Genomic DNA, 14,320 nt, shown 5'->3' on the forward strand with positions numbered 1-14,320 from the left:
GGGGAAATAAAGAAAAACTTATGATTGTGCGTACATATCTCCCAAACCCGGCTTTTTGGGGGTTTGTTTTTGCACGGTCCTGTATCTAATTTACTATGTAAGTTTCACGTCTCCTTCAGTCTTCTTTTGCTTTCGTTTTTAATGCAATATTGTATGCGCACGCAAAATGAGGAGCACTACACAATTGTTTAAAATATGATCACATGACTTCTCATTCTGCCAACAAGTGTCACTTTTGAAATTGTGTGTTTCGTTCTTATCTAACACTTTTTATAATTTTGTCGTGAAGCTTTGAGTATGCATACATCATGTTGTAGATCTAGGTCACTATATTTTACTTTTCATACTTTTACAAAGTTCAATAGAAAATATGCTTTAATATCACATTTCAATTTTTAGTTATGATATATAGGACAGAGTTAATACGTGATTTCACACACACACACACACACACACACACACACACATACATACATACAAAGATACATACATACATGCATACATACATACATACGTGTGTATCCAAACAAAATAAATCTTTTGTGGATAAGATAAATCATTCCAGTCGTGCCATTTCGCCCCATCCACTTAATATAGCCTTTATATCTTATCTGACCTATTGAACTTTACACAGGCCTTTCACGATCGAGGACTTATTGCTAAGGTGGTCTATTATTGCCAAGATGGTCTACTGGTACTCTAACGTCTGTAAGTAATACCTATATTTTCTGAGGAGAATTTTGAAGAAATATGCTTATTGTTTTCTCTGATAAAATACACAGTCATATATGATAATCAGAATGCAGCATGATCAGAACTATGTTTGTGTAACAATACAGTTTCATTACATCACGACAAGATGAAGCCACGAATCACAACCTTTACATAATCAAAGCCTCTCTCTGTCTCTGCCTCTCTCTCTCTCTCTCTCTCTCTCTCTTCGGCAGCCGTATTTGTTTAATTAATGTCCTTGTATATGCAGATGTAAAATATCCGGCAGATTTAGCAATTATCAAAACGTACGGATGAAAGTCACAAGAATATTTTTATTTTATATTTTATATTTTTAGTTTTTAGATTATTAGTGTTTTTGCTGTTGTTAAACCCATGATATGCAATGAACCGTTGAATAAGAAAACACTCATTTTATCCTAATTCTTTAATGACCGTGCGATTATCATTTCACATTATGGTTCAAATTATCTTTGTCTCTTATTTGAAAGACAAATATCTATGCACACAAGATACAGGTATAAGTTACATTCAAACGACAGCTTGTTTACTAACCCAGCTTTCACTCTAGAGAAGAACAAAAATTGGACAGATTTTTTTCAATGAATATTTACTGTCGAGACCTTTTCTGGCTATCGAAACACCAATTTTGTTTTACGAATGTAGAAACAACCCCTAAATTCCTTTACGTACCCCTTGAAATGCAAACTGAATGGTGAACAAACTGTAAATGGGAGAAAATGTGTACAGAACGAACTATGAGCTAATTCAGGAATGCCAGAGGACAAAAAATAGCACTTAGACGGCAAATGCTGCTTGAGGCAAAAAAAAAAAAAAAAAAAGGCTGAACTATACAGAACTGTCGACGAATCATCAATGATGAAGAATAAATCATAAATTATTTTTAATTAGCTTTCGTTGTGTTGCCCCTCAGAAACGTTCGCAACTGCATTTTCACAAGCATCATTAAAGACACGTAAATGGAAAGGCGTAATGATCCAAAGTCTAGATAGATAGATAGATAGATAGATACATAGATACATAGATAGATAGATAGATAGATACATAGATAGATAGATAGATAGATCTATAAGTGTACTATCATTTCAGTGATTGTGTTGTCTCTTCTCAATGTGTGTGCGACTGATGATGGAAAACACCAGAGCAGGAGAGGTTTGTAACAATAACCAAAACACAGCAACATATGGGGAAAGGAATGTACTCGAAATAGTCTAAAATCATTTGCTTGGTACATTAATATTTTGCCTAAATATTCATTACAATCCAAACAATGTTCACAAAGCATAATAGATGGATAAAGCTGAATATTACTAGCATTTGATTAACTTTAAATGTTCAATTTTGCCTGAACATTTATTTGTTTTATTCAGGACTTTAAGTTGTAAGAATTCCAGTGAAATAAATTATTTGTTAATTTTTTACAAAACTTGTTGTCATTCACTCTTTTCTGTTACTTGTTCTAAGAGAATAGACTCGTAACAGAAAATTGGGAGCTCATCCTTGGGATATAAATTTCTCTAGAATAGTTCAGAAAACTTTGCTTTTGAAATTTTGATTCTCCTCACTTTCAAACTGTCTAAATCGCTGGTATCATTTCACATTTTAGAAATCTTTAGTGAACCGACAAGGTTCTTACAAAGTCATCTAATGTAGAGATCTTTATTTCAAGTCCTACCCAGGAACGGTTAGACTCCTTGATAAAGGATGAGCTGCTTCGGCTTCCAAGAATATATCTTTCTGAGGCAATGGCTTTCTTAACGAAGCAAGAAACACAAAATATTTTGGTCAAATATTTGGTAGATAAGAATGTTCTCGATAATAGTGCTTTAGATTTAATTAGTAAGCCTGTATCAGACTCTAGCATACAATTAAAGGAATTAAAAGTTAAACACAATACGGAATTAGAGTTAAGAAAGCTTGAGCTTCAGAAAGAGGAAAATGTAATTAGATAAAGAGGAAAGAGAGAGGAAGTGCAATTGGAGAAAAGGGATAGAGAGAGAGACAAATTGAGTAACAGAAGAGGAGAAACAAATGCAAATGTAATTAGAAAAATGTGAAAGAGAGAAACAAATGCAAATGCAGATGCATAGAGAAAGAAAAAAGTTAGAAAGGGAATATCAGTTTAGATTAACCAAATTAGAGCTGGCAAGTGAAATGTAATCCTCCACTTTATACACAAATTTAAGTTTTGATGTTACTAATAATATTAAGTTAGACACCACCACCCCCTTTATAGAAAAAACGTAGATAAATATTTTCCTCATTTCAAAAAAATTGCAGAAAATCGAAATGGCCAAGAGAGCATTGGATTCTATTATTACAAAGTGCATCTTATGGCATAGCCCGAGACATCTATGCTTCCCTGTCAGTAAAGCAAAGTACTGACTGTGGTCTTGTTAAGGAATGCATCTTAAAATGTTACGCGTTAGTCCGTGAAGCTTAGCGACACAAATTCAGGGACTATAAGAAAGAAGCTAGACAAACTCATGATGAATTTGCAAGAACAAAAGAGCAGTTGTTCGATCGGTGATGCTTAGCTATGAATGTTTCTCAAGGTTATGAAAATCTCTGACAACCCATATTAGTTGAAGACGTCAACAATTGCGTCCATGGTGACGTTAAGACTTATCTTGATGAGCATAAATTCGAAACTTTAGAAAATGCTGCTCCTACTCCAGACCATAATTCCTTAGCTCATAAAGTGTATTTTGTTGGTAAGTCCTCAACTCAGCAGTCGTCTGGTGAAAAAGTATTTCAGCCTCATACAAGCCCTTCCAAATCTCATTCTGGCAAAACTTTAAGCAATCAGGTTTCTGATAAGATTGATCAAAAGTACTTGTCTCTTCCTACGTGTACTTTTTGCAGGAAGAAAAGACACGTTACTTCGGATTGCTGCAAGCTGAAAAATAAGCAACAGAATCAAGAAAAACCTAATCCAAATGATCTTATGTCTAAGAGGTCATGGTCACGGTCATATATAGAAAGAAATATATTTGTTGGGTCAAATAAACTCCAGTCTGATTTTATTATTGATAATTATGAATATATTCATGTCGATGGGTTTTATATCACCCTATATATGCCCATCCACGATTCTCCGGCTGCCTTGCTGGTCGGCTTTGGTTAGCCAAAGGCTAAGGGAGTAAACCCTATAAGAAAATCTGGAGTGGAGACCCTAAAGCAGCTGGACAATGTACTACATCCCCTTCTGGCAACTCCTTGGTCAGGAGAGGGATGGACTCAGCCAGACGACTTTTACCCAAGACACACTGATAATGCTGGACAAATCTGAACTTACCATATCGGATCGGTCGTCGCCCGGGTCAACAAGGACCGCGCCTGCCATTGTCCACCAGGACGGAGGTGACAAGTTTGCTACTGGTACTCTGTATAAAATCAGAGCGAGAGACAGCATTGCCATCGCCACCTGGAACATTAGAACTCTGGAGCAAATTGGAAGACTCCAAGAGTTGACACATGAGCTGGAACACTACACATGGCACATTCTGGGACTCTGTGAAGTTAGATGGAAAGCCCTAGGAGAACAACAAACTGAAGATGAACATATATTATACTATAGTGGAGCGTGTGACAAGTCCATAAATGGAGTAGGCTTCCTTGTAAACAAAGCCATCAAGGGATTTGTGCTTGAATGCTGCCCCATATCTAGTAGAATCATTTCCATTCGTCTGAAAGCATCTCCATTTAACATCACAATTATCCAAGTCTATGCTCCAACAACCGATTATGATGATGAAGAAATAGAGGAGTTTTACAACAAACTACAGAGTATTCTGAACATGGTCAGTAAAAAAGACATCCTCGTCATCCAAGGAGGCTGGAATGCCAAAGTTGGCAAAGATGCTCTAAAAGACTGGGAAGATCATTGTGGACATTCTTGCAATGAGCTTACCAATGAAAAAGGGAGACGGCTGCTCGAGTTTGCAAGCTACAACAACTTGGTAATAGCCAGCACCATGGAGCAACATAAAGCTTCACGATGCTGGACATGGCACGCACCAAATAGAACCCATCACAATCAGATCGACTACATACTGGTTCAAAACCGTTACCGATCTGGCATCAATAGAGCAAAAACAAGGACGTTCCCAGGTGCTGATGTTGGGAGTGATCACGACTTCGTAATTATGAACTTCCGAGTGAGGCTCAAGAAAATTAACTAGCCAAAGAACATAAGGTTCAAATTCAACCTTGAACAACTGAAGGACCCTAACATCTGCAAGTCATTCAAAGCCACAATTGGAGGAAAATTTGCTCCACTCCTTGTGATGGATGGTGATGTCAAAGGGATGACGGACACCTTCAACACAGTGATGACAGCAGCTGCCAAGGACTTCATTGGCCTCCATCGCCCGAAGAAAAAAACTTGGGTTACAGAAGAGATTCTGGAGTTGTGTGATGCCCGAAGAGAACTAAAAAACACCAGACACACAACAGGGGCAATGGAGTACCGAGAAATAAACAAGAATATCAGTAAAAACTTGAAGAAAGAAAAAGATTAGATTGGACAAAAGTGCACAGAAATAGAGAGCAGTCTGATAAAGAATAACAGCAAACAGGCATTCCAAATTGTGAAAAACCTCACCAGACAGAAACAACCAAGAGTCAGTAACATCCAAGACAAAAATGGAACATGCCTCACAGAAGCGAGTGACACTGCAGAAAGATGGACTGAGTATTGCAAAGAACTCTACTACCATCAGTCCACAGGAGATCCAGAGGTGCTTGAAGTTCCAAACTTCTCAAATGATGATGACTTTCCTATTCTCAAAGAAGAGGTGGAGTCAGCAATAAGAGCACTGAAGAATGGGAAGGCAGCTGCAGTAGACAACATCTCAGCTGAACTTTTCAAGAATGGGGGGATCAGTGAAAGAGCTACTAACAAAAATCTGCAATAAGATCTGGCCGACAGGTGAATGGCCAACACAATGGTTATAACACTTCCCAAAAAAAGGCAATCTCCAGCTGTGCCAAAATTACAGAAACATCAGTTTGATCAGCCATGCTAGTAAGGTAATGCTGAAGATATCTTGAACAGACTGAAACCAGAAGCAGAAGAAATAATCGCTGAAGAACAGGCTGGGTTCCGGAGTGGAAGAAGCACAACAGAACACATATTCAAGCTCAAGGTTCTGTGTGCAAAGTACTCGCAACACCAACACGACATCTATCATGTGTTCATAGATTTCAAAAAGGCCTTCGACAGAGAGTGGCATGAGGCATTGTGGGTCACAATGAAGAAGTATAACATGGGTCAAAAGTTCACCAATACGATCAAACAACTGTATACCAAGGCTATCATTGCAGTAATTGCCCAAGGTTCTGTGGTGGACTGGTTCCAGACAAGTGCGAGTGCATCAAGGTTGTCTCCTGTCACCCACGCTTTTCAACATCTACATCATGAGCGACGCCCTGGAAAACCACTGTGGGACAGTCAGCATTGGAGGGCGTAACATCACCAATCTCCGATTTGCAGACGACATTGATAGGTTGACAGGCAGTGAAGACGAGCTTGCCACCTTAGTGAAGAACCTGGATGAAACATCTTCCAGATTTGACATGGAGATAAGCGCTGAGAAGACAAAGCTGATGACAAATACTGGCAAACAAATCTCAGCCAAGATAAAAGTCAGAAGACATGAGCAGGAAACAGTGATCCAGTTCATATATCTTGGTTCCATAATCACCGAATCAATGCATACATTTTGTCAAGAGCATCAGAAACAATGGCAGCTATGACAAAGCTAAGACCCATCTGGAGAGACAAGAATATCTGTCTGAAAACTAAAATCAGACTATTGCGAGCTCTAGTCATCTCAAGCTTTTTGTACTCATGCGAGGCCTGGACAATGACAGCAGAATTACAACGAAGAATACAGTCACTTGAAATGTAACGCTACAGAACCATCCTTGGTATCTCTTACATGGACCACATCATATTACCACCGTCAAAAAGAGAAAGCTGAAATGGTATGGCCATGTCACTAGAGCCACCAGTCTATTCACAACGGTCCTGCATGGCAGCGTCAGAAGGAGAGGTAGACAGAGAAAAAAGTGGACTGACAACATTACAGAATGGACCAAGAAAAGTTTGTCGGAGACACATGCATTGGCACATGATCGAGACAAGTGGAGGGAACTGGTCAGATGTTCAGTAGCACAGTGCCTCGATGACCACACTAGGTCATGAGACTCATGATGATGATGGGTGATGGGCACTCCTATCATTATTACAATTTAAGGGACACATGAGCTTCTCAGAGACTTTTTTATTTACCTTTCTCTAAGAAGTCTTCTTCTAATGAGAGTGTTTTTATTCAGGGAGTAGAGTTCGGCCTTGCTAACGTACCTCCCCATTGTGTAAATGTGTCATCATACATAGTATCCGGACCCGTAACAGTTGGAATAGTATCGTCTTTGCACACTGAGGGTATTTATTTAGCATTAGGCAAAGACCTAGCTGGAGGTAAGGTTGTAGCTAATCCACTGACAACTGACAAGAATAGTTTGACTCAGAACGTCGATCCTATTGATAAAGAAATCCCTAATTTATACCCAGTTTGTACAGTTACCATAGCTATTGCAAAGGAAGCTCTTGAGAATGGTGTTAATCTAGAAAGTATTCCTTTAGCTGACATATGTAATATTCAGGTTTTTGATGAGGTCACTTTCACTCCTTGTGTGGAACAATCACAAGATATTGATCACAGTAATCCTTTTTTAACTACTTATTTTCTGTATTCTTATCAGGGTGACAAGCGACAATCACCTGTCGTCGAAAAGGAAAAAGATCCTAAGATCTTCAGTTTGTTTCAATGGGTCATTAGTCAAACATACGCCACATAAATACCTGTTTGATATTTCGCTAAAAATGGGATTATTATTATAAAATGGAGGTCAACAGAAGTGCCTAATGATGCCGAGTGATCAGTGAACTTTCAAATTGTAGTTCCAAAATCGTACAGACAGGAAATTCTTAGTCTAGCCCCTGAAACTAATTTGTCTCGTAAATGTTTGAATCAAAAAGACTTATCAAAAGATCTTGAATTAAAAGTGATCTTTGAAAATACTGCAGATCTTGTCACACTTATTAAATGGTAGGAAAACTCAGTCAGAAGATACGTAAGGCTCATCTGCAAGATATTCCTGCATTTAGCAGAATAATGGTAGATTGTGTCTATCCCTTACCTAACACCAAGCCAGGTAACAAATTCCTGTTGATATCAAAACGAAAATAATTGTAAAAACTTTGATAAAGATTGTTTACTCAAGTTGGCCTCCCAGAATCTGTCCAATCTGATCAATGGTCACATTTTGGGTCTGGAATATTTCAGCAAGTTATGTACAAATTAGGCATTCAACTATTCACATCTTCTGCCGATCACCCTGACACTTTCCGAACGTGCACTGACTATAGAGTGTGTGACTACAACAGATTAATTTCCATAGCCCAGAATCGATGTCTGTATTGATAAAATTGAAAATGCAAAGTATGTCACCAAATTAGACCTTCTGAAAGGATTTTGGAACATTCCGCTGACGGAAAGAGCAAATGAATTTCAGCCGACCATTTAAATAGTCTGTTGACGCAAGTGATGTTGGCTTGGTGCAGTATTGATTCAAGAAGAAGAAAAAAATGGTGTTGATCATCCAGTATGCTATTTGTCTAAGATATTAAATAAGCAACAGAGAAATTATTCCACAATCGAGAAGGAATGTTTGATTTTGATATTGGCATCACAAAACTGTGAAGTCTATATTGGTTCAGCTCCTTCTCCGATTGTACTGTTTAGTGATCACAACCCACTTACTTTCATTGGCAATATGAAAAGCAAAATTCAAAGATTATTAACATGGAGTCTGATGTAACAGGAATCTAAATATTGACATCAGGCACCTTAATGGAAAAGATAATTTAATAGGAGATGCACTTTCGCGTGTATAGAAATGTCTTGTTTCATTTATACTTTGTGTCATTCATAAGATTTCATCGTATGAACTTTTTGGGCAACATGTATGATTGACTTATAGTAAAAAAGAAAGTTTTATTGGGTAAATCTTTCTTTTACTTTATGAGGAAAGTGTTATGTATATTTAATTTGCTATGTTAGTTAGTTTTTAGGTTTCTTATTACATAACATGCTATTTTAATGTAAAATTGTATATTGTACTTGACCTTGTCCAAAATTGGATTCATTTCTGCTTGACCCGAATTGACTTTTTAATATTTTATTCTGTGAAATCAACAAATGCATAGCTAAATTATTATTTTTGGTTGGAATTAAAATCAGTATTATTATTAATAGAAGTAAGTGTGTTTATTTGGTCTTATGTCTAGGTTCTTTAATTTCCTTAGGGTATTTTACATAATCCAGGTTATGGTTTTTATTTTCTAAACATTAGGGTCATTCTACAAAGTTACTTTCCATTAGGTAATGTTTGTTTTTTGTTTGTTCTTTGTTTGTTTAGAAAATGCTAATTTTGGCCTGAGGTCAAGTAGAGAACTATGCAGTCTAGTAACTGAAAAGATTTTTTTTCAGTTGTGCTTGAAGACATAGCACTTTTAAGGTTTATTATAATTTGTGTCCAGTTTTTCAATTTTGGGTTGGAAAATTGATTTCTTCAAATTACTGAATTCAAGTGATTCTTTTCTGTAGAAATGCAAACGTGCTTTGATACAATTCTTGGATAGAGACATTCACTAGAATTTTGAGTGAATAAAAACCTGGAAATGTATTATTGTGATTCAACAGAAGACCGTTGGAACTTCAACACTCTACAAGCTATCACAGACACATCATAGTCGTCAGTTTTTAGATTTATTCAGAACTTTTAATAATTAGGACTTGTGTCTGTAAATTCTTGGATTATTTAGTGATTTAATTCGCAGTACCGTCAGTTCTTTTTCTCATTTTCACTTTGTATTCTATAAAAATAAATTATTTGTTAAATTGTACAACGCTTGTTGTTCTGTTACTTATTCTAAGACATCAGACTCCTAACAACATCTATACATTTATTTATTCATTTTGCAATGCAGCTGGTATCGTGGTGTGAATTATAATTTCATCATATATTCGACGGTTCCAATCTGTTTAGAACGTTTAGGAAACCTATCGATAACTCCATATATGACAGTAAAGAAAAATTTCTCATTCACTGATTTATCTTTACAGTAACTTTTAACTATGCTATTTTCTTGAAAATACGATCAAGTTGGCTCTGTCTTCAGCTATCAAGCAAAGAACTACATTATCATTGAAAAATAGTTCTAACGGTAGGACTGTATACACATGCTTCACAGGATAAACCTGTTGAAGGAAAATTATTCAGTATTGATAAATTAGCAGTTGCTCTAAACAAGGTTCTATCTTCCGCGTCTATATGAATAGGAATGACACAATCCTCATTTTAATCACTTGAGCTATTTATTTATTTATTTATTTATCTATTTATTTTACAGATAACAATTTCATACATTATTGTTATTGAACTGAGAGCGGCAGTAACACCATTATTTCGCTCATACACACGCACACACAAGCACACACGCACACGAACAGACACATACATACATACACACACACACACACACACACACACACACACACACACGAACACGCACATACTAGATGCACACAACACAATGATAAATCCACTCATCGACCCCAGTAGAGTTAACATTTACAATAAAATGATTCCGTCCGTTCCACGCACCGTCCTTTCTTTTATCCGGCGGTCTAATTCATATAGCGTGATTCAAAAAACTATTCCAGGTATATCTTTTCAACCGTGATAAACATATCATGATAATGGTCTACTGATCACTTTCGTTAATAAGTACGTCTTATGTGCTGGTATTGCCGTGAAAGAAGTTACAAACTGATCAAATGTATCGTTTCAGGGGAGTGACATCAAACCGTATTACATGCATAGTTATGCAACTTAGGATGTAAACAAAACTCATTTCTAATAAAGAACTTGTCATTGTTATTATTTTTAGCGTTGTGATAAAACAATTTTAATATCATCAAACATTTTTTTCTGGACAACTCTTGAAAAACTATTAAATACAACTAGTTTCCCAACTTTTAAATCTCAGTTTCAGAACTTTTACAATTTGTTAGCAACTTTTCAAACGTTCATTATGGCTAGTGTTAGAAGGAGTTACCCCTGTGATGAGAATCATTTTATAGCGTGACTCTTGCTAATCAATTCCGAGAAAGAGAGTCATGTACATACATCAGGTGCATAGGAAAAGAACATTTGCTAGCTTTTTCAATTAATTATATTCGAGAAAGAAATTATTAAGTACGTGTTACATGCGTGTTTGGCCTGGTTATTATTCTTCACTGACAGATAGAGATCGAAAATAAATGTCTCGCTACAGTACAGACTTCAGAGGTTTCATAGGTATTGTTTTTGTAATTCTCACACCTGCTCTTGCCCAGGAGAATTTAAGCAACCTTTTGGCAGCATATGTCACGGTCTCTCTTATAAGACTTCAAAACATTTACCACAGCTTTTTCCAAAACGAATTTCCCTTGGTGCCAATTAATTACAAACCGAATCCAAAATTATAACAGTTTTTACCAAGTGCAACATCCCGTCTCCTGCAGCATCTCTTATACCACAGCCTGCTTGATTATTTGCATCATTTTAAAAAGCATGAAGGTAAAGATGCTTATCAGGCAAAGTACGCATTACCATTTTGCTTCCTATGCGGAGATAAACCCATGAAATACCCGCCTATGAAAACCTGGCATATTGTGTGTCTTGTCGTGCATGAATTATTTACATCACTCTCTGTTGGAAATGGAATGTAACAGTCAATAAGTAATATGATACTCGAGACATTCAGTCTAGATACTTTAATACAACTTAGAACACCAACTAAATAGGCTATTTGGTGATATGTTTTATTATAAAGACTTTTGAAATGTTACGATTTAACAAATAACAAATGTTAATGAACCAAATGAGTGCTTCTGGGGCATATATTAAACTCTTTTGGAGATATGTGTATTTTATAAATAGTACATAAATCAAATTAATGGCTTATATGCGCCTTTTGTACTAAACCATAAGTATGTTACCCTGGCGTCATTCCAGCCAATCTAGGTTTCAGACGCGGCATTCCAAATCTCTAGTACCACTTACTTCCGGTTTGCAGCCAACACTCATCTATACCCATTTTCTCCATCGTTTCTAAACAAGATTATGATTGTGATGACGGCTACATAAACATATTTATTACTAGATATACTCAGTTGTTTTTGTTTTCTTTTTTCATACAGGCTTAGACTGTTTGCCGCAGAAAAAAAAAAACATGCATTTTATATAATATGGGGAATAGTGACTTTCGGATAGATATAGCACATGTTCAGTCGCGGACAATTTGCAAGATATACATGGAATGTTATCAATAAAAGAGTTAATATTTGAAGCATACCTTTCCTTTTTCCGGTATTAGTTTAGGCATTGATTGATGGCACCTCTTTATTGATTACATAATTTTATCCTCTGTTTTGAGACAGATAGAAGGGAGATAGCTGTAAGGAGCAGAACAAGAATCAAATCAACTAGATAGGCTTAAATATGCATGTACACGTTTCATTGACATGAACAAATGAAGGTATATTTCCAAAATGGGAGACATTAATGCTAAAATATCCTTGAACTTCCACGATTCACAACATTACATTTAAAATATTTTAAATCTGTTTAATTACGACATCGAACTGGAGGTTCTGCTCCGACTATTTGAAGAATATGAAGTCAGGTTTAAAAACATTTCATGCATGTGAAACAAATAAAACATCTTTACATCACGTAACAAAAATAAACTGTTTCGGAGGCGGAGATCATATATTAGTTTTAGAAACTATGTTTTCTTCAAAGCCAAAAGACAACCACAGCGAGAATCGGTCCTGTTCAACGATTGCAATACATTGGTAATCGTTTCACGTCGTATATTAGGTCACGGGGGTCATGAACTAGATTTGACGCTTTCTTTGCAATGATTTCTTCGTCAACTGTTTGTCTAAATCTTCCTCATTCCAAATAAGCTGAGCTGACCTTTGTGTTTACATCACACAGCATTGTCTCACTGGGAAGATTGGGTGTCGTGGTCACCATGTTCGGTCACATGCAGTGAAGGGGAGCAGTTCAGATCTCGACAGTGCATGAAAAATACAGCATCGGCTCCAGATTGTCAGGGGAATTCCATCGACATGCAAAAGTGTGATACCCATGTACATTGCCAAGGTAAGAAGGTGAAAATTGTTTCACGAAATGAACATAAAAGACTAGTATGAATTATTATTTTTTTTATGATTGCTCATTGAAAACCAGATTTATGAACAGATTTTTAACTTAAATTCTGTGCGACCGTTTTCGGAAACAAGATTGATAATTTTTCATTGGTTCCAAAATATTTAAGTTCAAACGAGCTTGAAAAATATTGTCTATAATATGACAAAATACGTACATTGTTTGGAATGAACCTGCGCATTAGAGTATCATTATTGGGTCCATTTTTGTGAACGAGATTGATACTTTTTTATTGGTTTCAGAATATTCGATTCAAAAGAGCTTGAAAACTGTTATCATCAATGACAAAATACGGACTTTGTTGGGAATACAACTGCGTATTAGAGTTGTAAAACATTATAAAGTAAATTCTTAAGAATTTGATATTACGTATTTGCCTTACGATTACCATAGAAAGAATGTTTGTGTCTTCCACTTTAGGATGTAACAGCACTCCCATGATGAACAAGGCCGCCATCTTGAAATATATGTTCTAACATCATACAATTACGGGAATGTCTTTCTGTTACACTGTAGCATGTTAGAGGCGGAAAATGCAATAAATATAGCTGTATCATGTGTGAAGTCCCCTGGACCAAAACAGAAAATGTAATGATATAATTCTACCCATGCAGCTTCAGAAAATTCCCTTTTCGAATGACGAAAGGTCGATCATTTACTGATTACACTGTCAGTTATGGGTTTCTCTGGTCTAAAATAAAAAAATGTAATGATAAAACTAAAGCTACTATTTGAAATGTATCTTTGAAACGACTATCAGTCAGTAATGTACTGATCACACCTAGTACGATGCAAAGGGACTATAAATAGAACAAGATACCAGCCCTATCCCTTCCATCGTATGATCCATCTTACAAATAAAGTAAACACCACTAGAGTACCCCTGTAATTTTAAGACCACCCCTGTCGTTCTATTTTAAATAAAACTTCCATCACATTCACACAGGGTATAGGGTAGGGTAAAAAGGAAGGTTTATATAAAGCATTTAAATCCCTTATAAAGAAAGCTAACTTCATTATCTCCCCTAACACACGATGATCTGTTATAAATCAAATAAAATATTTATAATTTATATAAAATAAGGTATAGTTATATTAAATAACTTTTCCTATCTCCGTTTGGAAGGATCAGCACCCAGGTATCTAAGTACCCCAGACGGCAGAATGTTAAAGAGGTGTATAAAATAGAATTTAAATCCCTCATAAAGCTAAC

The 14,320-nt window shown here is 36.2% G+C and overlaps 1 protein-coding gene across 1 annotated transcript in view; it reads left to right on the forward strand.

The window, feature by feature from the left end:
- The first annotated feature begins 641 nt into the window (after window positions 1–641).
- LOC149793665 (SCO-spondin-like) overlaps window positions 642–14,320 on the forward strand; it is a 120,887-nt gene continuing 107,208 nt past the window's right edge. Inside the window, exons 1-3 of the mRNA XM_089969032.1 lie at window positions 642–708; window positions 1,843–1,905; window positions 12,874–13,041. Of these exons, the coding sequence (XP_089825158.1) occupies window positions 684–708; window positions 1,843–1,905; window positions 12,874–13,041 (256 nt within the window). The 5' untranslated portion in view covers window positions 642–683. The remainder of the gene's footprint in view (window positions 709–1,842; window positions 1,906–12,873; window positions 13,042–14,320) is intronic.

This window comes from Sinohyriopsis cumingii, chromosome 8, assembly GCF_028554795.1.
Source record: "Sinohyriopsis cumingii isolate HCF-2022 chromosome 8, ASM2855479v2, whole genome shotgun sequence".
Classification (NCBI taxonomy): Eukaryota; Metazoa; Mollusca; class Bivalvia; order Unionida; family Unionidae; genus Sinohyriopsis; species Sinohyriopsis cumingii.